Here is a 23,511-nt window from a genome sequence, read left to right on the forward strand (position 1 = left end):
TGATTTCGCAGTATACCTTTTCAACCCACATTTCACCATGATGCAGAGGCTAAATGAATGATGGAGGGCATTTAAGACTATGATTTGTATCAAAGATTTTTTTAATACTTGAATATTTTTATATTCTAATTTCTATCTTAACCTACTCAAGAATGTGCAAGAAGAATCATTTAAACCAAAATCATTCTGGAGAGGCCCCCATATGCCCTCCAGGACAAGAAGAAGCCCCTCCTACACTCTCCAGTTTTTCTTGCAACATGCCTTTATATTTTCTCGCTAGAACCCTGAGATGGTTTAAATACAACTGAAAATCATTCAAAACTGAAAGACAATAAAATAACAGAGCACTACAATGCAGAGCAATAAAGGCCCGAAGGTATGACCTTTAACACCTGAATGTGACCTTGACCTTCAAGCAAGCCATCTGAAACATATGCTCTACATGTCTCGATGTGGTGAACATTTGTGCCAAGTTTCTTTTAAATCCTTCAAGCAGTTCAAGAGCTACATAGCAGACATAGTACAAAGTCATATGACATATTTGACCCCTAAGTGTGACCTTGAGCTTGAAGCGAGCCATCCAAAACTAGCACTCTGCAAGTCATCTCGATGTGGTGAACATTTGTGTAAAGTTTCTTCGAAATCCTTCAAGTGATTCAAGAGTTTCAGTGTGGATACGAAATTGATAACATAGATAGCCAGACAGACACCAGCATCATAACATAATACACCCTTTAGGACATATAAAAAACCTTTCTACCATGAGAGAGCGTGTATACCTTTTCAATCCACATGGCACCAAGTTCATCACCCTCTCCATAAACAAGAAACATTTCCTCACAGACTTTCTTCACCTCCATGCGGAGAGCTTCCATCTGTGCTGGGTTATATTTAACTCCTGGGAATACATCTGACAACAGGCTGTGTAACAGAGGAATGTCCTCAGCAACCAACTTAGGAACCATGGTCTCCATAACACTTTGGATAAGAATCTGTAAATGTAGATTTACAATGGTACTTTACAAAATAACTTGAGGAACAAGAGGACCAAAGTCCAATCAGTGTCAGCAATACTAACATGCAATTACTTTATAATCACCCTCAGTAAGCTGTCACACACGGTTTTTAGACTATGTTTTTGCCAATGTTTTGACTACATCAATGTCAACATAATGCTTTATAAAGTTCTAATATATTTTTTAACCTCTTGTTCAGGAAGATTTTCAGCTATAGAAGCCTCTTCTACTGTCTGTCCTTTTTCTCTGAGATCCTCCTTGACTTTCTGTATCCTGTCTCTCTTCACATTACCCGCAGATATCAGGACAGACTTCAGGGCTCGTAGACCAAAGTCATAGTGAGACTGGGGCGATAACTGCTCATCACACAATCTAAAAGGTTACAAGAATAAGAGAAATAAACATGAAGCTTCAATTCTCCCATATTTGAATACAAGATTGGCGTTATATACCTCCTTTTCACTTAGGAAGTAACATTTTGCAAAGTTCGAAATCTTCACTGGTTTGCAGCACTGAAACATGTTTCTTCTCTTATCAAAGACAGAACTAACATTATCCACTGCATGAAGCCTAAGCCCTTTGTCGACACAATGTCCATTAAGCTGGTATATCATCTTTATTATCTAATCAATATGGAATCTGAATGAAACTCGCTGCAATAACAGACTGTATGTTAATTTTTATTATATAAAACAGACATCATTTTAAACACAAAGCTTACTTGAAGAATGGCACTATCTTGGAGGACAGTCGCTCTGCAGTCCTGAAACCCTGGGAGTACAACATGACCTCTGCAATGAGTTGTCTGTCAGGCTGGGTCATTGCAAGACTGCGGAACAGTTTCTTCAAGTTGTCTGGCAGGTTGGATCTTCCAGCATAGCCAGGGTTCATTGTGATAAATATAGCCATATCTGGGTTGACTTTGACTGACTTCCCAATCAATTCTACCACCATGGGCTGGCCTAAATGGATAGGAACACAGATAAATGTACTTATTTCAAGATAAAATGTGAGAAGAAATGTAAGCAATGTCCTTTAGTTTTTCAAATCACTATTATGGTCCTTGCATTGATGTTGAAAGTAACACTAATGGCATAGAACAGAATTAATGAATAATTTCACATACTAAAGTAAAAGATTTTTTCAAGGGTCCACCAAAATATATCCACCTAATAACTATATATATTCTACTATCAGTACACTTTATAAGTTCATGACAATACAGAATCATACAAGATGATATTTTGACATGAAATGCAAATACCATAGGGCAAAATAAAATCAACTGAAAGCTAAAACAAATATCATAATTATGTACCACTTACAAACAATAATAAAAACAAAACCTTACTATATAATACATAGAGGATATTTGTTTGTCTGCAGTGTGATATCGAAATATATCTTCACCGATGAGGGAGACAATTGAATATTTTCACGAAGGCGGAGCCTGAGTGAAAATATCAGAATTGTCTCCCTTATCGGTGAAGATATATTTAGATATCACACTGCAAACAAACAAATTTTCTTTTTATTTTATGCTAATTGGTGCAGATCAACGAATTTTCTGTTTATTACATGCTTACATGTTCAAATAAGACCAATACTTCATGATGATATTAGGATTTTTTAAGGCTACCGTGTTACATATGATGCATCCGCTAAATTACCATGGACACTCAGGCACATTGATATCGAATATTGGTTATTAGGTCCATGAAATCAACACGACACCATTTTGTTTTTGAAAACAAAAACTGCATTTAAAATATTTTGTTAAAAAAAATGCACAATCCGCGGCCAACAGACAGTAATTACGTATACGTATATTTAAAACATTTCGGTCAATTCCGTCAGTTCGTTAAATAACCGGAAGCTTGCTTTGTTTACAAACGCTGAAGGTCAGATTAAAAAACAACCTGAAAAGCGTAAACAACTGGGGAATATCCGAAAGTCCTTGGAAAATCAAGCTGCAGAATTAAATATCATCATGGATTTAATGGAAATATAGGTCTAGGAGCTGTATAGCATAACGAACAGCCTCACAATAGGATGGAATTTGGAACACAACTGGGTGGGGAAGAATTTCGACAAAAATGCTGGCATATTACCTAAGGTTGAGTTGATGTCTTGTGGTCTTGTGATAATAAACTAAGACAACAACCAACTAAATGTGCTGTCGCCAGTAAAATCTACTATACGATAGTGAGGAACCGATGAAAAGTGGAGGAAAAACGTATCTATCATATAGCTATGGCAAGGCAAGCAACCAACTTTGAAGGTAACATTTCTAGAGCATTATTATTTCTTTTGCAAATTTTATTATAGCTAGCTTGTCCTATATAGGATTGTCTAGCTGTACATGTCTCCTGTATGGCTTGAATGTTAGGATTATAATAGGATACCAGCAATTATAAAGGCAACAAGGGGAGTTAATTAAAGAACATATTTCAAGGGAGATAATTTTATCAGAAAAAAAGAAGTTCGGCACTGTGAGTGATATAGAGAAATATCTCACTGATATTTTTCAGTATTTCACCAGTAAGCATAAAATAAAAGGTTTTAGTGGAAAATAACAGAATAAATTATTTCTTTTCGCTGATCTCTTATTTAAAGGAAACTCATAATTTCAAACACTGCTTACTAACTTCACTAACAAATAATTTCTCCTCTCTCACAGAGACTGAAACTGCAAGTATTTACAGCTACTGCTTTTGTATAGCAACATTCCTTATAAATATATTATACAGTACCCCGTTTTCTTAGATTTGAGGATGTGTTACAACATAAAATTCAGATTTTTTTATCAGTTCCTGATGAAACTGGTAATGAAATTTTACTTGCAGTTATAATCTTAAACACTTCTTTATGCTCTAAGAGCACTCTTCAAGAAAGTGTGGTTACAAAAACTTGGACTGGCCATAGGATATGACCCTCACAGTGCATCAAACTAAAACTCAACAGTATGGATGAGAGTGCAACATAAAACATTTTGTCAGTAACAACAAGTCACACAATCACTGTTGTCAGTGAACACAACCAGTTTACTACATTCTGTTCACACTAAAATATTATCAATTACGAAACAGTCATTCAGATTTCTATTCTCTGAGAACATTCCTCAAATAAATTCACTCCACTTATTATTATATAATTTTGGTATATTTAATATTGTGAAGTATATGTCAGAATGCAGTAAACTGGTAGTGGGCGGGGTTTAGTATAAAACAGCACACAACAATCATACCCTTCTGTCTTTTGCCATCTGATTGATTAAAACAACAAATATTGTAAAAAAAACTTCAACAAATACTATTTAATGCAAAAAATATACAAAACGTGTAAATGCATATCAAACTTCAATTTGCAGCTCTCAGTTGACAATTTACACAAAGTTCTCAGGTAAACTTCAGTTTTATTTCATACATTACAAGTAACAGACATATAACTGTTAGTATGTAAAGACCTTGTTACAACAAATTATACAGCAGTGTTTACTAAGTAGTGTGTGTAAATAAGAGCAAATCTAAACAAACGCCTGCTCTTCACATATGCCACTTCGACGCTCATTCAAGTTGGTTTTCAACAATATACAAAAACAAGAGGACCATGATGGTCCTGAATCGCTCACCTTCCCCCACATGAACTGAGTATGACGTCATTTTTTTCTATTATTTGACATAGTGACCTAGTTTTTGAGCTCATGTGACCTACTTCTGAACTTGACCTAGATATCATCAAGATAAAAATTCTGACCAATTTTCATGAGATTCATTGAAAAATATGACCTCTAGAGAGGTCAAAAGGTCTGTCTATGTTGAGACCTAGTGACCTAGTTTTTGACCGCAGTTGACCCGGTTTCAAACTTGACCTAGATATCATCAAGATGAACATTCAGACCAATTTTCATACAGATCCCATGAAAACTATGGCCTCTAGAGTGGCCACAAGGTTTTTCTATTATTTGACCTACTGACCTAGTTTTTGAACGCGTGTGACCCTGTTTCAAACTTGACCTAGATATTATCAAGATGAACATTCTGACCAATTTTCATGCAGATTCCATGAAAAATATGGCCTCTACAGAGGTCTATTATTTGACTTACTGGCCTAGTTTTTGAACGCACGTGACCCAGTTTCAAACTTGACCTACATATCATCAAGATGAACAGTCTGACCAATTTTCATACAGATCCCATGAAAAGTATTACCTCCAGAGAGGTCACAAGGTTTTTCTATTATTTGACCTAATGACCTAGTTTTGGACCGCATGTGACCCAGTTTCAAACTTGATTTAGATATCATCAAGGTAAACATTCTGACCAATTTTCATGAAGATCCCATGAAAGATATGGCCTCTAGGAAGGTCACAAGAATTTTCTATTTTTAGACCTACTGACCTAGTTTTTGACCGCAGTTGACCCAATTTCAAACCTGAGCTAGATATCATCAAGATGAACATTCAGACCAATTTTCATGCAGATCCCATGAAAAATATGGCCTCTACAGAGGTCACAAGGTTTTTCTATTATCTGACTTACTGGCCTAGTTTTTGAACGCACGTGACCCAGTTTCGAACTTGACCTACATATCATCAAGATGAACATTCTGACCAATTTTCATACAGATCCCATGAAAAGTATTACCTCCAGAGAGGTCACAAGGTTTTTCTATTATTTGACCTAATGACCTAGTTTTGGACCGCATGTGACCCAGTTTCAAACTTGATTTAGATATCATCAAGGTAAACATTCTGACCAATTTTCATGAAGATCCCATGAAAGATATGGCCTCTAGGAAGGTCAGAAGAATTTTCTATTTTTAGACCTACTGACCTAGTTTTTGACCGCAGTTGACCCAATTTCAAACCTGAGCTAGATATCATCAAGATGAACATTCAGACCAATTTTCATGCAGATCCCATGAAAAATATGGCCTCTACAGAGGTCACAAGGTTTTTCTATTATCTGACTTACTGGCCTAGTTTTTGACCGCATGTGACCCAGTTTCGAACTTGACCTACATATCATCAAGATGAACATTCTGACCAATTTTCATACAGATCCCATGAAAAATATTACCTCCAGAGAGGTCACAAGGTTTTTCTATTATTTGACCTACTGACCTAGTTTTGGATCGGACGTGACCCAGTTTCGAACCTGACCTAAATATCATCAAGATGAACATTCTGACCAATTTTCATGCAGATCCCATGAAAAATATGACCTCTAGAGAGGTCACAAAGAGTTTCTATTATTTGACCTACTGACCTAGTTTTTGACAGCAGTTGACCCTGTTTCAAACTTGACCTAGATATCATCAAGATGAACATTCTGATCAATTTTCATGCAGATCCAATGAAAAATACGGCCTCTACAGAGGTCACAAGGTTTTTCTATTATTTGACCTACTGACCTAGTTTTGGACCAGACGTGACCTAGTCTCGAACTTGACCTAGATATCATCAAGATGAACATTCTGACCAATTTTCATGCAGATCCCATGAAAAATATGACCTCCAGAGAGGTCACAAGGATTTTTTATTATTTGACCTACTGACCTAGTTTTTGATAGCACGTGACCCAGTTTCGAATTTGACCTAGATATTATCAAGGTGAACATTCAGACCAACTTTCATGAAGATCTTGTGAAAAATATTGCCTCTAGAGAGGTCACAAGGTTTTTCTATTTTTAGACCTACTGACCTAGTTTTTGATGGCACGTGACCCAGTTTCGAACTTGACCTAGATATCATCAAGGTGAACGTTCTGACCAACTTTCATAATGATCCCATTAAAAATGTGACCTCTAGAGTGGTCACAAGCAAAAGTTTAAGGACGCAGGCACGCACGAACGGACGGACAGATGCAGCGCGATCACAAAAGCTCACCTTGTCACTTTGTGACAGGTGAGCTAAAAACAAGAAAGATCTTTCAGCTTAATATCAACCAAGCATGTTATAAAAGATACACACCTTTGTCTTTTCTGCCCATCATGTCTTTGAGAGCCTCCTGTATAGTCTGGATCTGCTGGGAGACTGCAGACAACATACGTTCCTCTAAACGATTGAATTCATCAAAACATCCCCAAGCTCCTACTTGACACAGACCAACAAAAATACGACCCATTGCCTGAAACAAATGTAAGCTAGTTCATTCCAAAACAAAAGTGATATCACTTGTTACAAAATTTCAAAGGAAAAGCAATACTTGTTCAAAGATACCAAACAACTAAAATCCTTCTTTGTAAAAAAACAAGAAATTGTTTTACATATACAAATTTCCTCCTATGAAAATTCGAACATCTTGTTTAAGGAATAAAACAAAATGTAATTGGACCTACCTGGAAGTCAAATGTCTCGTCACAATTGAAGACAAGCACAAATCTACCAAGCTGATTACCAAGAGCTTTTACAGACTCTGTTTTGCCTGTGCCAGCAGGACCTGAAGGTGGAATAAAAATAAAATAATTTCTTATCATTTGTTTTCACCATTTATCTATGGCAGCAAGACCTATTGCAACCTGTATGCTAATTCGATTTATAACCGATTTATAAACAGAAATGACGTAGACAAAGTTGAAAACCAAGTTAATTTCACTTGCCCCAACAAATCAGACAAACTTACCGAAAGGAGATCCTCCCAGCCTGGCCTCGAGGGCTTGTGTCATAGTCAGGTAGCATCTGTCAGTCAGTGGAGTTTGTACAAGTTTCTCCTGAACTCCAAGATACTCAAAACCATAGTTAAACTTGGCATTAGCCATCTGTATAGACAACTGTTGTAGAACATCAGGGTTCTTTGGGTCAAAGTAGAACCTCATCTGGCACAGCCAATCAAATGATTTGGGGCCGTTTACTTTGTCCTTGATCAACGTCCTAGTCACATCTCTCTGATGCACCAGTTCTGTGATCTATAGTATGACGGAAATAAACATATATGCAAATTGAGTGAAATGTGTGTTTAAGACAAGCAAATAAAAGTAAAATGTATGATACAAGTATGCTCACTTAAATGTCCAAAAGTATTGATAAGTTCAGATAGCCTTAATCTAATGTTATTGTCCGACTCCTTAACTGTACTTATTATTTAAACTGACAAGTCAAAATTCTTTTATACGGTTATTGTACTTCCACTTCACCTTAAAACTTGATTTCACTGCTGCCTGCTACATGAAACATATTTCTGGTGAAAATATGAAACAAAATGAAATATTACCAGATGTTCGAGTTTCTTCCTGCGTACAGGTGGTTGTTCATGGAGTACAGAGTCTGCCAGGATGTTCAGTGTGGACTCAACAGACCCTAGTACATCACTGAGTGGTCCTAGATCATTGCCTCCCTTGTTGGCTATAGCAGAAAGAGCACCATCCACACTCTCTGACCAAGAGATCTGCGAGGCCAGCACAACTAACTGGGCCTGTTCAAAACAAATGTTCAGATGAAAATAAATGCATAGAATCATTTGTTGGTTGACAAATTTTGTATGCTTGAACAAGAGTGGCAAACTGTCACAATATACACCCTTCACAGTATGCTTTGAAAGAACCTGATTAAAACGCCTCTAACGCAGCATCGTATCCTATGAATATCTTGTGGAAAATCATAAATTTCAGACAAAAGTGGAGACATTAAAGGGTGAACTGGCTCAAATGACAGTCACTTTAATAGTATTAAGAATTGATCCAAGAATGAAAAACTAAAAAGTCTTCAAAATTTCAATTTAATAGATTAATCTCCATTACCTGATACTTATCCACCCAGAGAAGATATTGGGCTGGATCAATGGTTCCAGTTTTAAAATCAGCAATATCTTTGACACCTTGAGCCAGCAATTTGGCAAGCGTGACCCTCATCTCCTTCTCTACGCACGTCAGCCATTCATTAATCTTTGGATGCTGGGCAATAGATACTGGTGTAGCAAACACAACCTGCAATTCAAAATGACAAAACATGTCAAATATCACAAGTCACTTCCTACTTCATATTGTTTAGTGTCATTCATTACATGAACAATATATATAAACGGTTTACCTTTCAAAAAGAATCAAGTCTGAAACACATAATACGTCAAATATAGATGAGGGAATTATCTTTTTGGTTTAAGAAACTGCTGATATTTCTCATTTAAACTAAACAAACTGTATGTCTACTTTTGTACATTTTAAGTGATTTATTTGATTCTTTCATTGTGCATTTTAGATGATGAAATATATTTTTTTCTCAAATTTAAAATTTATATTGTATGGGAAATTTAGTTTCAATGTCTGTAGCAAAATGTATTTGTCTAAAGAAAAAATTGAAACGAGAAATATTCTACAAGTAAACGAGTATATGGAAGCATTAAATTTTTTGTAACGTTTATAATTATATCTTGGAATTACTGATGGATAGTTGATCAATGCTGTATTTGGCTAGTTGCTGCAAAAAAATGCATAATAAATACAAACATACAAGCATGCCTAGACTTACATCTTCTCCTTCCTTGGAGAGTAGTCCGAGCACCTGGGAATTATCATCATTCAGGTTGATAGAAGCTACCCCAGCAAACATCTTCTTGAAATGTTTCTGCAGCCTAGCTACATTCTTACTGTTACCAATGATCTCAAGCAAATCTTCATCTCCAACAAAGTAGAATCTGTCAGGCAAAGAAATACAACTTACAGAGGAAGTTAGGGTGTGACATTATCTGAAATCTAGATGTTTCATTATTTTCTGCATATGTTAAAACAATTAACAAATAATTCTCTATGTGGCATAACTGAATGTTGCCAAGTAAAGGATGTAAAGACTTATTCAGCATACAGTTTTACAATACCAGTTAAAATCAAGAACTCCCAAATTTGAATATGTATGGCTGTACTTTAAGCACAATGTTAATTCTAAGAAAGCCTATCTTACCTTGGAAAGGAAGCTCTCTCCCTCTCAAGATATTCTCCGAGAGCTTTCTGTATCTTGCCAAGCAGGTCTGCCAGCCTCTCCAGCTGTCTCTGAGAGTTGGGAATGTTTAGTACATCCATAACCAGGGGAGACTTGGCAACCTTCTTCATCAATGCCAGGAACTCAGTACTCACACTGGAAGAAATAAAGGTTCAATACAAACACCATTCAGTTTTTTAATCAAATGTTCTGCAGTCAAAAAGTGAAATGAACATATCTAACTTAACAACTAAATAGGTACAGATAGGGAGTTTTAAATGGCATTTGATTAATAAGCAAAGAGAATGGTCATTAAATTAACTGAAACAGAAGAATTCTGATATGCATTGGTTAAGGTGTATATTTTCAAGATATATTAACTCACCCCTGGAACCTCTGTGTTTCTACAGGCAGTAAATGTTGTATATCGGCACTTCCAGTGAAGATGCCCTCGAGATAAACCCATCGTCTCTGTACATCTATCCAAACATCAAACAATGCATTGATCCTGTTCAACTTGTCTTCCCATGCCAACGCATCCTCCTCAAATTGCTGGAATTGTATCAAAACAATATACCTAGTTCCTCCTTACTATCCAAATACACACACATGTAGTGCCAAATTATACATTTTTCAAGTAAAAATGTCTGGGTTCTTTTACTTTTATTTAACAAAATGTATACTATGTTCAACCTTTCTTTTATACTCACAGGACAATATAGGTTACACCATTTAACAATAGTATACCTTCTAGTGGGCTTATCATTTACTTCAGCATGTAAGAACAGTATGAAAACTGAAGAATAAAATTACCTTGTAATAAGGGGAGAGTTTCATTGCCATAACACTGTTGATGTGTTCTTTGACCTTGTTGAAGAGGTCATCCCAGCCTCGGATCAGTCTACAGCGACCCTGGTAGCTCACCATATCCAGCTCATATGCTCTCCATGTCTCACTCACCTAAAATAACCCAAACTTCTGACATAAAATCCTTCATACACATCAGGAAAGACTATTTATAGACAGATTCTACAAAACAGATAAAAAAAACGATCTATCTAACCATAAATGAGATAAACTCCAAGTTAAATGAAAAAATGCCTTTAAAAACATTAAACATGCTATTCAAATATATTAGTATAAACAGCTGAAGGAAATACATGGTACCTATTAACCAATGCTAGACCTATACAGATCAGTCCATAAATATATATAAATATAAGGGTACATACTTGTTTCAAGAATTCTTCCAATGCCATTTCTCCCTGTGCAACAAGGATTACATCCTTGACAATATGTTCATTCTTTAGTAAGTCTATATCCCATACATGACCTAAGGTCAGGTCTGACAACACCCACTTCACTCCAAGACGACGGGTCAACTGTTTCCAGTGACGTTCCTTCAAAGCCTCTGACTTCAGTTCAACCACCAATACATTCACCTAAAACAAAGTGGTTATTCTTCAGTGTAAATGCTTAATACTCAAAATCATACAACTCAGCATATCCTAAGCAGTCTTAGTGTTAATCAGCCATTTAAATTGTTGATAGCTTACCAAGTTACAAAACTAAATTAACAAGCAAATTCGATGAATTGGTATCCCCCGCCGAAAGGGTTTGTGGTCAGGAATGGCAAAAAAATATATCCGGCAAAAAGTTAAGGATGTTACTAAGAAGCAAAAGAAGCAAATAATTTCATTTGTCAAAATCAATTTAACAGAAAATGAATGCTATTTTTTGGTTGGGGGAGGAGGGGCAGCAGGGGTGACTGGGTGAGGGTACAAAACATAGATTATTGTCATTGATCATCGATGTTGATTATAAATATTGAAATATGGATGGAAAATTAAAAATGAAAAAAAATAAAAATGTGGGGGGGGAGGGGGATGACTGGGTGGAGGAGTGAGGTGGGGGAACAGTACAACTTTGTATGTTGATAAATATTCATGAAAGTCTGAAAAAAAATAATAATAAAAAGGAAAGAATTTTTTTTGGGGGGGGGGGAGGGGAGGGGGTGTGACGAAAGCAAGGTGGTGACCAGGTGTGGGTACACAACTTCACATGTTTATAATAAATGTTCACAGAAAAGAATGAAAGAAGTTTTATGAAATTCTACCAATTGGTTGGTTTGTTATGTACAAATCTGTAGATTTTCAAATAATTAAAGGGCAATAACTCTTAGGAAAATTGACCAATTGAAAAAAAAAAAATGAAATAAATCATCAAAGTATGTTGATTCCTATTTATTTTAAGTTTCATGAAATTCTACCAGCTTGTTACTGAGAAATGGCTGCAGACGTGGATTTTTCAGTAAATAAAGGGCAATAACTCTGAGGGAAATTGACCAATCCAAAAAAAAAACTTGATGGACATCACTGCAGTATGTTGGTTCATATTTATTTCAAGTTTCATGAAATTCCACCTGCTAGTTACTGAGAAATGGCTGCGGACGGACATTTTTGGGCATTTTTCATTAAATCAAGGGCAATAACTCTAAGGGAAATCGACCAATCCAAAAAAAAACTTGACGGGCATCATCGCAGTATGTTGGTTCATGTTTATTTTAAGTTTCATGAAATTCTACCTGCTAGTTTCTGAGAAATGGCTGCGGACGGACACACGCACGCACACACGCACGGACGTGACGACGGACGGACAACGCAATTTCAATACCCCGCTCCCGATTTCATCGGCGGGGGATAATAACAAATGTTTTAATCTAAAACAAAATCAGGATGTAGATACAGGAAATAGCATATTTCAAGTAAATGATGATACTTGTGCTTACCTTTGCAAACCCTTGCAGCAATCTCTTCACATGTTCATAGGAGGCATAGGCCCTCAGTCTGGCAGGTAACTCCTTCATTTGGTTCAACAGACCGTCAATGCTCTGTCGGATCTATAAGCACAAACAGAGGATATAATATTATATGAAAAGTGTATAAGCATTCAGAATATAGCTCATTCCATGTTTTCTAGTTTTATCTTAAAAAAAACATACATCAGTCACTAATGGATTTCCAATAACAAAGCATTATTAGTGTTAACAAGTTTTTGTTTTTTTTTACACTATACATGGTCATTTAACTCACTTTTGCAATGCTGGTGATAAAACCTTAAAATTCTTCTTTTTTTTTTCAGTTGAGAAATTTACCTTTCTGGGTTGCACAGAGAGCCAAGGTTTCTCTTTAAGTTCATATATTTGGTCCCAAATCTTGTTAAGTTCTGTCCAGACTCCCTTGAGGTCCTGTAACTCTTCAAGTGATACTTGTACTCTCTCCTCACTCGGACTCAGCTGACCTGTACGAGACAGTGAAAACTAAATTATGAATACCATCAGATAGCCTAATATGTAAATAAATCTTTTATTTATAGTAATTATGGCATTTGGACGAAATATCATTGTGCGTTTTATTATAACCCAAACACTTATAAAGCATGTGGTAAGCAAACAGACCTTTTACTACTTCTTGACTAATAATGGCACATTCTCTATGAAGATGACAGGAAATCTGAAATTTCATGATGATAGAATAGGTTACCAGGTTCTGCCAATTCCAGAGCCTCCTTTGCCTTGGCAACATTATCTCTCTCCTCCTTCAGTCTAGAGAACTTGCCCTCAAATATGGTTATAGCCTTCAGCGCTTCATCAGGAGGTAGCTCCCCCTGAAATAACATGTCAAATACATGTAAATTGTTGCCTAAAATATAACTCTTTCACCTTCAGTTCATGTCTTTAATTACTCATATAAACAACTTCAACAGCACCCTGATACCTGTAAGAAGACCTCACAGAGATTATCTAGTACCTCACAATGTGTTTCAGTTCCATCAAACTTTAACATTTCAGAAACATCGTTCAAAATGAAATATTTCTTCAACTGAACTTCCACATAATCTTACAAATGAAAGCAATGTTTTTGTAAAACTTCAGACAAATATAATGAAGACTGACAAGACAGAAATCTTACAGCAACAGGTTTATCTTTCTCCCAGTCCACCAGAAGATCAGATGTCTTGCCCTCTACAATCTTGTCCTCGGAGACAATCTTCATCTGCAGACTGGCTACCTGGGTCTGTATTGAACCATCCTTGCGCTTCATGATATCTGTGAAGGCACCCCACTCACCCTCAATGTTGTCACTATACAGCCAGTTAGCTGGGAACTGGAATCTTTGTCGTTCAAGGATACGTTGGCCTTCTTTATACATCTAAATGTAATACAAACAGACTTGTATGAACAGAAATCCTCAATTTTTTTTGTAAGATTGAAAGTTCTCTTGCAATGTGTTACAAAAAGAAACATACTTTACTGCACACTAGACTGACCTTTCCAGTGATTTTACCCATGTCAGCAAAATCCACCTGGAGCTTCACTCCCCACATGCCAGATGACTTGTGCTGTTAATGAACATTTTATCTGAATTTCTACTGTTCAAAATATTTCCCAATCTGTACAATAAAGATTCAAATTATATTTACAACAAATTTCATTTAAATGTGTCAGCCAACTAAATTCTCCTCATATGCATATATGATCAAGTAGTTGGAAATTTTATACAAAACAGAAGAAAAATCTCATATTTATATGTAAAATTAAACATACATATTGAAAAATTAAAACTTGACTCAATATTGATAATTCCTACTATATTTAATCATATTATGAGTAAGTAAGTCAAGCATCAATGTATTTTCAAATAATAGAAGAGTCTCACATCAACTTGTTTCTCCCAGTTCTTCATCTTGCGTTTCAATGCTTGTACTTGTGTGATCAGTCCCACAGCTTCCGATGTGTTTGCTGTGTCTATAGACTGTTGTTCCAGTTCTGATCGTGATTTCTGTATATGGGAATGGAACTCTGTCATCTCGTTACTCAACATACTGCCAAATCGACTGAGAACGTCCTTGTGCCAGGAGTCATATTTCAATGTTACCTTGGACTGAACTTTACCAAACTGTACAATGATTGGACCTATCTCTTTCTGGGTCTCTGATGTGTCGAAAGTCTTTCTAGCAGACCTGTATGTGCATAAAATATGTATAACACTATTTGAAACAAAATTTCTGATGGAAGTATGTTTCAACATTACATGAATGTATATATAAAACTTAGTATTGCTATGATCTACCAGAGTTACATTTGAATACAATCTGTTATTTAACCAATGACTGGTAAAAAGTAGTAAATATTCATCAGCCACAGTAAGCATTCATAAAGTCGGACACTATCAGTCTGAACTAGAGCAAAACGTACTTAATCTGTTCAAGTGTTGTCATCCATGTAGGCAGATCTCCCATCCTCTGGTAGAGGCCATCTGGTGTCAGATCCCACAATGCCTGGTATCTCAACCATACCTGCAAGTATTTTTGACTACAGAATTAGTAAAACTGAAACCCTGACTGCAAAAAGTTTTATCTTAATAGAGCTATCAATAATTATGACTATTTTTATCAGAGGAAAAGAAGTTTTTGAGTTGTTCCCTCCACCACCTTAAAAATCTATTGTGGAAGTACTGTGTGCTAGAGACTGAAGGGGGTTTCGTGTCTCCCACCTTTGACCACTCCAGAAAAAAAAATGTCACACACATCTTCACTTCATGAAATCATGAGCAGAAGTTTCAAAAGAAGACATTTCTTTGGGGTGTGTGCGTGTGGTAAGAGGGTGGAACAGGTGTCCATACCTTTGTCAGTCTGTGAGAAATGTACAGTATGTCATGCACATCTATCTTTCTATGTATAAAGTTTTAACAGAGTCCCTTCAACAATGTACAAGTACCAGGTAGTTTGCTCAACAAACTTGATATAGTGGGGGCTTTCGGGGTCCCCATTCTTTGCAAGTCCCAGAAAAAAAATTAAACAATCTACATGTATATTTCATGCTGATCACATGCATGACGTCCATTGGGGTACTTTTGAAAATGTAAAAGAAGTCGCTACACAAACATTTTACAGAGAGTGATATGGGCCTCAATTTTGTCCATCCCCCAAAAAATGAAATAGAAACCTGGACTCCGATATACCCCTTTAAATCTTGTCTTTGGAAGTTTACAGTATTTTCTTTCTGCTTTTCAGTCTTTGCTTCTGTCATTTGTTTGAATAACAAGGATATAGAAAAACCTTTATATTTCTGCTATCATTCCAATAGCCAATGTCTATATACATATCTAACACAGTTGCAGAAGCCATTATGATCAACATGGTACAATCATAGGTTCAAAAGTCTAACTAGAGCTACTTTTGAGAAAAGCGCATGTCTCCCACAACTGCCTAATCATCTAAACACTAAGTCAGTGTTTTTATACTGTTTAGTCACAACAAATATACCATTGAAGAGTAAAATGCCTGATTTTCAGTAATTCAAGGGCCATAATTCTGAAGTGCCTATACCAATTTTGCTAGTTATCGAACCTGGGAGAGGAATTATGGTCATACACATTTTAAGTTTGGTGAAGATCGGATAAAAAATGTTTGACTTGGAGTGCGGACAAGATGAATGGTTTTTGGTGCATGTTTGAGAATGAAGACTTCAGCATTTTTATGAGTCTAGGTGATTCATTAGTTATTGTCAAGGGCCATAATTCCAAAGTGTCTTAACCGATTTGGCTAGTTATCGAACTTGGCCAAGGTCTTATTTGCAAACACATTTTGTTCGAGTTTGGTGAAGATCGGATACGAAATGTTTGACTTAGAGTGCAGACAAGATGAATGGTTTTTGGTGCATGTTTGAGAATGAAGACTTCAGCATTTTTATGCATCTAGGTGATTCATAAATTATTGTCAAGGGCCATAATTCCGAAGTGTTTTGGCCGATTTAGTTAGTTATCGAACTTGGCTGAGGTCTTATGGTCAAACACATTTTGTTCAAGTTTGGTGAAAATCGGATGAGAAATGTTCGACTTAGAGTGCGGACAAGATGAATGGTTTTTGGTGCATGTTTGAGAATGAAGTCTTCAGCATATTTATGCATCTAGGTGATTCATAAATTATTGTCAAGGGCCATAATTCCGAAGTGTCTTGGCCGATTTAGCTAGTTATCGAACTTGGTTGAGGTCTTAAGGTCAAACACATTTTGTTTAAGTTTGGTGAAAATCGGATGAGAAATGTTCGACTTTAGAGTGCGGACAACCTTTGTGACAGACAGACACACAGACAGACTGGAGTAAATCAATATGTCTCCCACACCACTGTGTGGTGGGAGACATAATAATAAACCTGGTCTTTTAGCAACCATCAAACGGTAACTTTGAAAACATCATGCTCTCTCACTCTTAAAAACCCTCATAATGAAATTGAAAAGATACTGCTAATGGTTTAGTGACTTTACATGAAATTATAACCTATAAGTTTCAATGTAAAACTATGACAAACTTACCATAATATAGTCTTCCATTTCCTTGACAGTTTTCTGTATAGCATAGTAGGATTCTTCAATGACTTTCATACCACCAGGTAGCTTTGTCAGTACATTCTTGTAGGTTGTTGCAGCTTCAGACTCCACGTCCAAACCAACCTGCAACATTAATCAAATTATTACACATAGATCTGTATACTATCCTCAAGCAATTACTTTATACCCTGTCCTTTCCCCCTGACCTGAGAAAAAAGAAATGACATAATATAAATACCCTCCCACTTGCATGCAGTTTAGCAAAAAATAACACCAGCGTGAAAGTAAACCCCCTTAAAAATCAAAACCTCACCCCTCCTCTACTCATCAAAACCTTAACCCCTCCAGTCATCAAAACCTTACCCAATCTCAAGTTGTCAAGACCTAACTCATCTCCTGTCATTGAAACCTTACCTCATCTCTAATCATCAAAACTTTACCACATCTCAACTCATCAAATGATCTTCCCATTTAGTCATCAAAACCTTACCCCATCTCATCAGAACCAAAATCACCAAATAACATATCACAGTACAAACCTGATATCTTGAGTGCTTAATCCTGGAAAGACTTGTAACAATGGCCTCCCAACCAAACAGTTCCTGCATGATGTTTACCCGAGCCTCTTCTACTGGTGGGTTCACATAGATCAACTGATTTGTTATACGTAACTCATGAATCATAGGCTGAAAATGTAAACAATTTTACTACAAACACAAATTTATGAAAATAGCACGGCATGAGAAGGAAATTTAAAATCAAGGTCTATAATTATTTCATTTGCGGAAACAGTGTATGTTCATATACTTTTTTGGAAATCAATACAAATTTACAAAATATCTTTGCAATTTACCTTTCAACATAACATTTTAAGTTTGGCTGTCATGATATTTACACAGACATATATTTATTGTGTGTAATAGAGGATAACCCTGTTTAAAAGTAACTAAACTTAACCACAAACTTGCACTTTGCTATTTTACCTTGATGTTTGGTTCCCCACCAAGTTTCTGACTGGGCTGCTGTGGAGCGTCAGTGTCCATACTGTAGTCAACATTGTCTTCTTTCTTACCAAGCAGACATTTGTTCCAGGCATCCAGTGCTAGCTCCAGTCTCGCTGCAAGTCTCTTTTCAACCTGTAACACATCATACATGTCTCATCCTCTTACTTGAATCAATATCAGCCTTATTCTCGCACCACAGACACACTATACAAAAACCCACTCATTTCAATTTAATTTGGAACATTTCAACAGTCAAAATATTCCCTTTATTCCATTATAATATCTATGCAATAGACAGGTTTAAAAATATTTCTTGATTTAACATTTTCAACCAACCACTTATAAACTTTATATTTCATATATTGACAGAAGCCTTTTTACTACTGAGATGTCATTTTTCTCCTTAAACCAGATGAATGCTCACCTCTTCATCGAGCCTAGCAACCCACTGTGGTAGGTTGGAGTAGGAATGCAGACTTAGGTTATCTACAGCTTTCTGTATCTTGCCGAGGATCTCACTGAATGTTGTACTGCTGTAAGCACAAGTCTCGAGAGACTTCACCTCTAGATCTATCTCCTGCTCCATTGCCAACAAGTCATCTACCTGTAATACAGTCTAACCTGTACTAATGGTCACCTCCGATCAGCGGTCACCTCCGTTCAGCGGCCATTTTATGACGCCCCCGACGGATTTTCCTCTATTTTATCACTTTATTCAGCGGCCACCTGCCGTCCGCGGCCAGCGGCCACCGAAATTGCCTCCCGACCGCCGTATTTGACCCCTTTCAGCGGCCATTTTTCTTCCAAAACCAATTATTTTTAGGCAATAATCGCCGAAGATACCCGATTTTGAGAAGCACGTGGTTGCTAAGTTTCGCGGGACTTCACCACAGGAACGACAAAATGACATGAGCTTCTCAATTAAAACTGATAACCAAAGGTGTAATCCCCTTTTGTTATGATCAAATGGCCAGTAATTATCGGTAACTAGCGTGTCACCTCGTGTCAATTTTGTTGTTCACAGTTTGACCTCGGTTAAAGATAATACTCGATAATTAATTAGTAGCATAATATTTGTGATTTTTTTTATACTTCTGTCATCAAAATACTATTAAATTTATACGAAATTAATTGTGTTTGAAAAAAAATATAAACCACTCTATCTTTTACGGAACGTAACGGCAATCTTAGATTTAGCGTAGACAATAAGCGCCGAGAGTAGCTTCCCTTACCAAAATGGCGAAAATTGTAAACAAACTTGTTTTGAAGTTGGAAAATTGTCTGTAACAATTTTTGTAGTAAAAAAAACAACGCCGGAGTTTTAGATTGCTAAGAAGACCATTCGTATTGCGAAGGCAAATGCACGTCATTGTATCCTGGTGAAATGATAATGGAAAACCCAAAAAGAAACGGGCTTAAAGGCTATAGACTGGTCAGAAGTCTGAAAAATACATATACTGGCTGCACCTCCGGTCTGCAGTCACCTGGCTTTAGCGGCCAAATTGTCTGCTTCCCTTGGCTGGCTGCTTAAGACAGGTTAGACTGTAGTTATAACAAGTGTAACAGTCTGTATTGTACTTTCCAGCCACACTGGTGTGGAAAACCAAAAGGTAAAGTGTAAGTATACTTGAAAACAGTTAACTTGCACCTCACTATTACTACCGGTACATAAGATTTTTTTATTAATAATATGTAATACATTTACTTCCTACCAACAGACAACTGAAAATGCCATAAACTTGGAGAAACTTAACATGTACTTAATATTTTATCAACAGAAATAGCAACAACTTCTTTATACTTCACTGTTAACATTTTCTATACCAAATTTACTTTAACTGTTTTACCTTTTCCTGGAAGTTGACGAGTGTATCAGCAAGTCTTTGTACATATGGATCCAGTTTGTATGATTCCCAAACAAGTTGTACTCCCTGTAAATTAACAACAACTGTTTTATGTCACATGGTGGGGTGTGTTACATAAAGCAAAAACAACTCCTGATTTACAGTATTTACCAGTACCTGTGAACAGATCAATCATGTTTAACAAAATGAAAGTAGCAAATAAGCTGTAGTAAGGAACTCATTCCAGCAATAAAGATCCTTTTAAAGAAGAAAAACATTCTGATCTTTGCCTTTTATTTTAGTGTTGTCAATGTAGTAATGGGCCAATTATTATACTGGGTAGGATGTATGCGTATCAATAACCAACTACCTCCCATCCATGTACTACCTAAGTTGGTACAGACTCTTTACATTGTAACAGGATAATCTTTTGAACACATAGTTGAAGTCTAACAACAATAGTTTAAGTAAACAAAGGCAATAAATTTCCTTTACATAAAACTGAAGCGAATCAACCGCTTGTCCAAACAAGAAAAAAACAAAGGATGTTATATGCCCAGTAAATTGTTACACCTGAACCATTATAAACTCAGCAGAAGAAATTTCTTTAATTTAATACCAAGTATACAAGTTTTAAAATATCTAGATTTTCCTATCCCAAAAAATAGCACAACAATTCCATTACAGCATATGATCAAAAATCCACTTTGCAATGCAGTTTGTATGTGATGAATCATTTAATAATTCTGACATCACTATGCTTCACTTCACAAGTTTATATCATGTATGCTATGGATCACAAACCTCCTCAATAAGTTTCTGGACTTCCTTGTGTAGCCCCGCCACCAGAAGATGTATCGAAGGTCGTTCATCAACCTTTTCCAGTGTTTGTTGATAAGTACGTACACTCTCAAATAGGGACATGGCAAATGGGTACAGTTGGTTCGCTTGATGAGCCTTGTTCACTATAGATAGTGGAACACGAAAACCCAACCATTTCATGTTACGTACCTACAGATTTGAAAAAAAAAAAAAAAAGTATTCTGTATAACTTGCCACTCTAAAAATCATTATGTTTTACCATTTGTGCAGAATTTTTTTTTAACTATATATATCTAGCATCACCCAGAAACAAGTATACATGAAACATTATTTTAAGTTCCATAATTTTTGGAAAAAGATTTTTTCGTTTATACGTATATTTGGCATAGTTCGAATATAAATACTATTTAGTTTACATTGTTGCAGAACTAGTTTTATAATAATGTAACAGAAAAGCTGCCTGCCTCAAACAACAAAATATAAAATGTACTCATATTTCTTCAAACAAAATCTACCTACCTCTTTAGAGAGTGTAATGATGTCTTTCTGGAAGTTAACTCCCAGTTTGAGTATGTTGCCTTTACCAGGAATCCTTGCCTTGATACTGGTGATTGTGAATATTCTACCAGACACCTGCAACTGTCTCTGTGTAACCTACACACATAACAACATAATGGTTATTCTGTCAGACACCTATATACAAGATCAAGATTATATAGTCTCAGACATCATTTATTGTCTATGTGTAACCTATGCTCACAACAACTTAATGTTTATATTATCTCAGACATATGTAACTGTTCCTGTGTAACCTATTGTCACCTTAGCGCAAAAAGTGAATCTTCTTTAAGTCAATGGAGTTATCCACTTTTTGCACTGAGGTGAGGCAGTATGTACTTTTTAGAAAGACTCAGTGTTTCATGTTTCTACTTCCAAAACAAATCACACACTAAGAATGGTTTAGGCATCACATATCATCCTAAATAGATACACTAATTTCAGTAATGGAACACTAAGCAATACTTACTTTTCTTGACCAGTCTTCAAACAGTTCTTGTGTGTTGAGTTTATTCCTGAAGCTGTCACCATCAGCTTTTAGTTTCTGTCCTTCAACATGGCTCTCCCAACCTTTTCCTAGAACATCCTCAACACGTCGTAGATATGCAGTCAACTGACGCTCAATCTAAAGTGTACAAATATACTATTTTATACATCTGATTTCAAAAAAATATACTTAATGACGAAGTTGTAGGTTATTAGATTTGTATCGAGAAATATGCATGAGCCAGTTAAATTGAAAATACTGTTGATAAAGAACTTCAAAACGTGACAGCATGCATGAAACTGAAGTCACAAATGACATCACACACAAGAAATGAAATTTGAACATCAATTTGGAAAAATATTGAAGTTTCAGGTTCAATTGAAATTTTACGGAGGTTTTAAATGAGTATGTAATAATGTAAATATAACAACTTAAAATCAAAACTAGAGCATTTATCAGATTGGTATATTGTTAGCTCAGTCTTGTGTGTCTGTGCACTGGCATGGATGTTATCTGTTTTACAAATTTAATACATGTATGCCAACAATATAAAGGAAAGGCGTTACTGAGAAGAAGGCTTTAAGGTATACATACCTGTCTAGCAAAGATGATACTGCCAGACACTGATGGGAAATCTCTGGCTTTGCTCATTCTACATGTTTTACTCTGGGGATACTGGACCTGTTAATACATGAATCGACATGTAATCTACATGTGCTGTTTAGGATATCTTATATTAGTTATCAATAATTCTCAATGCAAATTATGTTATTTTATAGCAATGACTTCCATTAAATAACCAATATTTTGCAACTATTTTCGTGTGAACCAAATTACCATTGCTTTAAATGACAAAATGCTTCATTGAACAATGTTAGTAAATTCTCTTAATTATACATTAATAGTTAAGCTAGCCCTTTTTTTACTTTCTTACTCAAACACTGAAAAATAACTGGTGGAATTTGCATGCTTGTGCTATATTTTTCTTGAAAACAAATTAACAGGACCACCAGGGCTTTTTTTAACTATAGTTATGATTTTAATTATTTATGTACCTTGAACTTTTCATGAAGTGATTCTATGTCATCTTTAACTCTCTGCATCAGCTGTGTCTGATATTCCCTGATAGCTCCACGAATGTGTGGTCGCACAAACAGAGCATTGAAACGTGAGAAGATCCTGAACATTTCATTAGCATTTTTGGCTGTACCAAGCTGGTCTCGCAATCTTGCTGTTATTCTTGTTTCAACTCTGTCTATCCTCTCATCATACCTAGTAAAAATTATATACAGTTTAAATGGTATGCATTATTAGTTAGTTGCAGAAAAATATTCCGATGCTTACATGCTTCCAGCAGACGAAGGTGTTTTGTTACATGAATACCAGCTAGTTATCCAGTTTTTTTTTCTGTTTCTTGTTCCACAATCTTCCAACATCACTCCGACTTGCAAGACTTTACAGAGCAGAAAGACTGCA

General features: G+C 36.0%; 1 protein-coding gene across 6 annotated transcripts in view; it reads right to left on the reverse strand.

Moving 5' to 3' along the window:
• The window catches only part of LOC123564160 (cytoplasmic dynein 1 heavy chain 1-like), a 91,284-nt gene that overhangs the window by 49,474 nt on the left and 18,299 nt on the right, over window positions 1-23,511 (reverse strand). For 3 of the 6 annotated variants that reach the window (XM_053517828.1, XM_053517832.1, XM_053517826.1), the window contains exons 10-39: window positions 23,091-23,307; window positions 22,630-22,716; window positions 22,018-22,173; window positions 21,510-21,644; window positions 20,973-21,179; window positions 20,172-20,255; window positions 18,749-18,928; window positions 18,304-18,456; window positions 17,860-18,006; window positions 17,306-17,443; window positions 15,188-15,288; window positions 14,649-14,952; window positions 13,902-14,141; window positions 13,473-13,596; window positions 13,085-13,230; window positions 12,719-12,829; window positions 11,163-11,372; window positions 10,744-10,890; window positions 10,316-10,482; window positions 9,913-10,086; window positions 9,484-9,649; window positions 8,757-8,942; window positions 8,231-8,431; window positions 7,643-7,925; window positions 7,359-7,459; window positions 6,991-7,147; window positions 4,264-4,281; window positions 1,738-1,978; window positions 1,205-1,388; window positions 780-992 (exon numbers count right to left, since the gene is read on the reverse strand). In XM_053517828.1, the coding sequence (XP_053373803.1) occupies window positions 780-992; window positions 1,205-1,388; window positions 1,738-1,978; window positions 4,264-4,281; window positions 6,991-7,147; window positions 7,359-7,459; window positions 7,643-7,925; window positions 8,231-8,431; window positions 8,757-8,942; window positions 9,484-9,649; window positions 9,913-10,086; window positions 10,316-10,482; window positions 10,744-10,890; window positions 11,163-11,372; window positions 12,719-12,829; window positions 13,085-13,230; window positions 13,473-13,596; window positions 13,902-14,141; window positions 14,649-14,952; window positions 15,188-15,288; window positions 17,306-17,443; window positions 17,860-18,006; window positions 18,304-18,456; window positions 18,749-18,928; window positions 20,172-20,255; window positions 20,973-21,179; window positions 21,510-21,644; window positions 22,018-22,173; window positions 22,630-22,716; window positions 23,091-23,307 (4,978 nt within the window). The remainder of the gene's footprint in view (window positions 1-779; window positions 993-1,204; window positions 1,389-1,737; window positions 1,979-4,263; window positions 4,282-6,990; window positions 7,148-7,358; window positions 7,460-7,642; window positions 7,926-8,230; window positions 8,432-8,756; window positions 8,943-9,483; window positions 9,650-9,912; window positions 10,087-10,315; window positions 10,483-10,743; window positions 10,891-11,162; window positions 11,373-12,718; window positions 12,830-13,084; window positions 13,231-13,472; window positions 13,597-13,901; window positions 14,142-14,648; window positions 14,953-15,187; window positions 15,289-17,305; window positions 17,444-17,859; window positions 18,007-18,303; window positions 18,457-18,748; window positions 18,929-20,171; window positions 20,256-20,972; window positions 21,180-21,509; window positions 21,645-22,017; window positions 22,174-22,629; window positions 22,717-23,090; window positions 23,308-23,511) is intronic. The other 3 variants (XM_053517837.1, XM_053517835.1, XM_053517834.1) reach the window with 1 other exon arrangement.

The sequence above is a fragment of the Mercenaria mercenaria genome, chromosome 1, assembly GCF_021730395.1.
Source record: "Mercenaria mercenaria strain notata chromosome 1, MADL_Memer_1, whole genome shotgun sequence".
Lineage (NCBI taxonomy): Eukaryota > Metazoa > Mollusca > Bivalvia > Venerida > Veneridae > Mercenaria > Mercenaria mercenaria.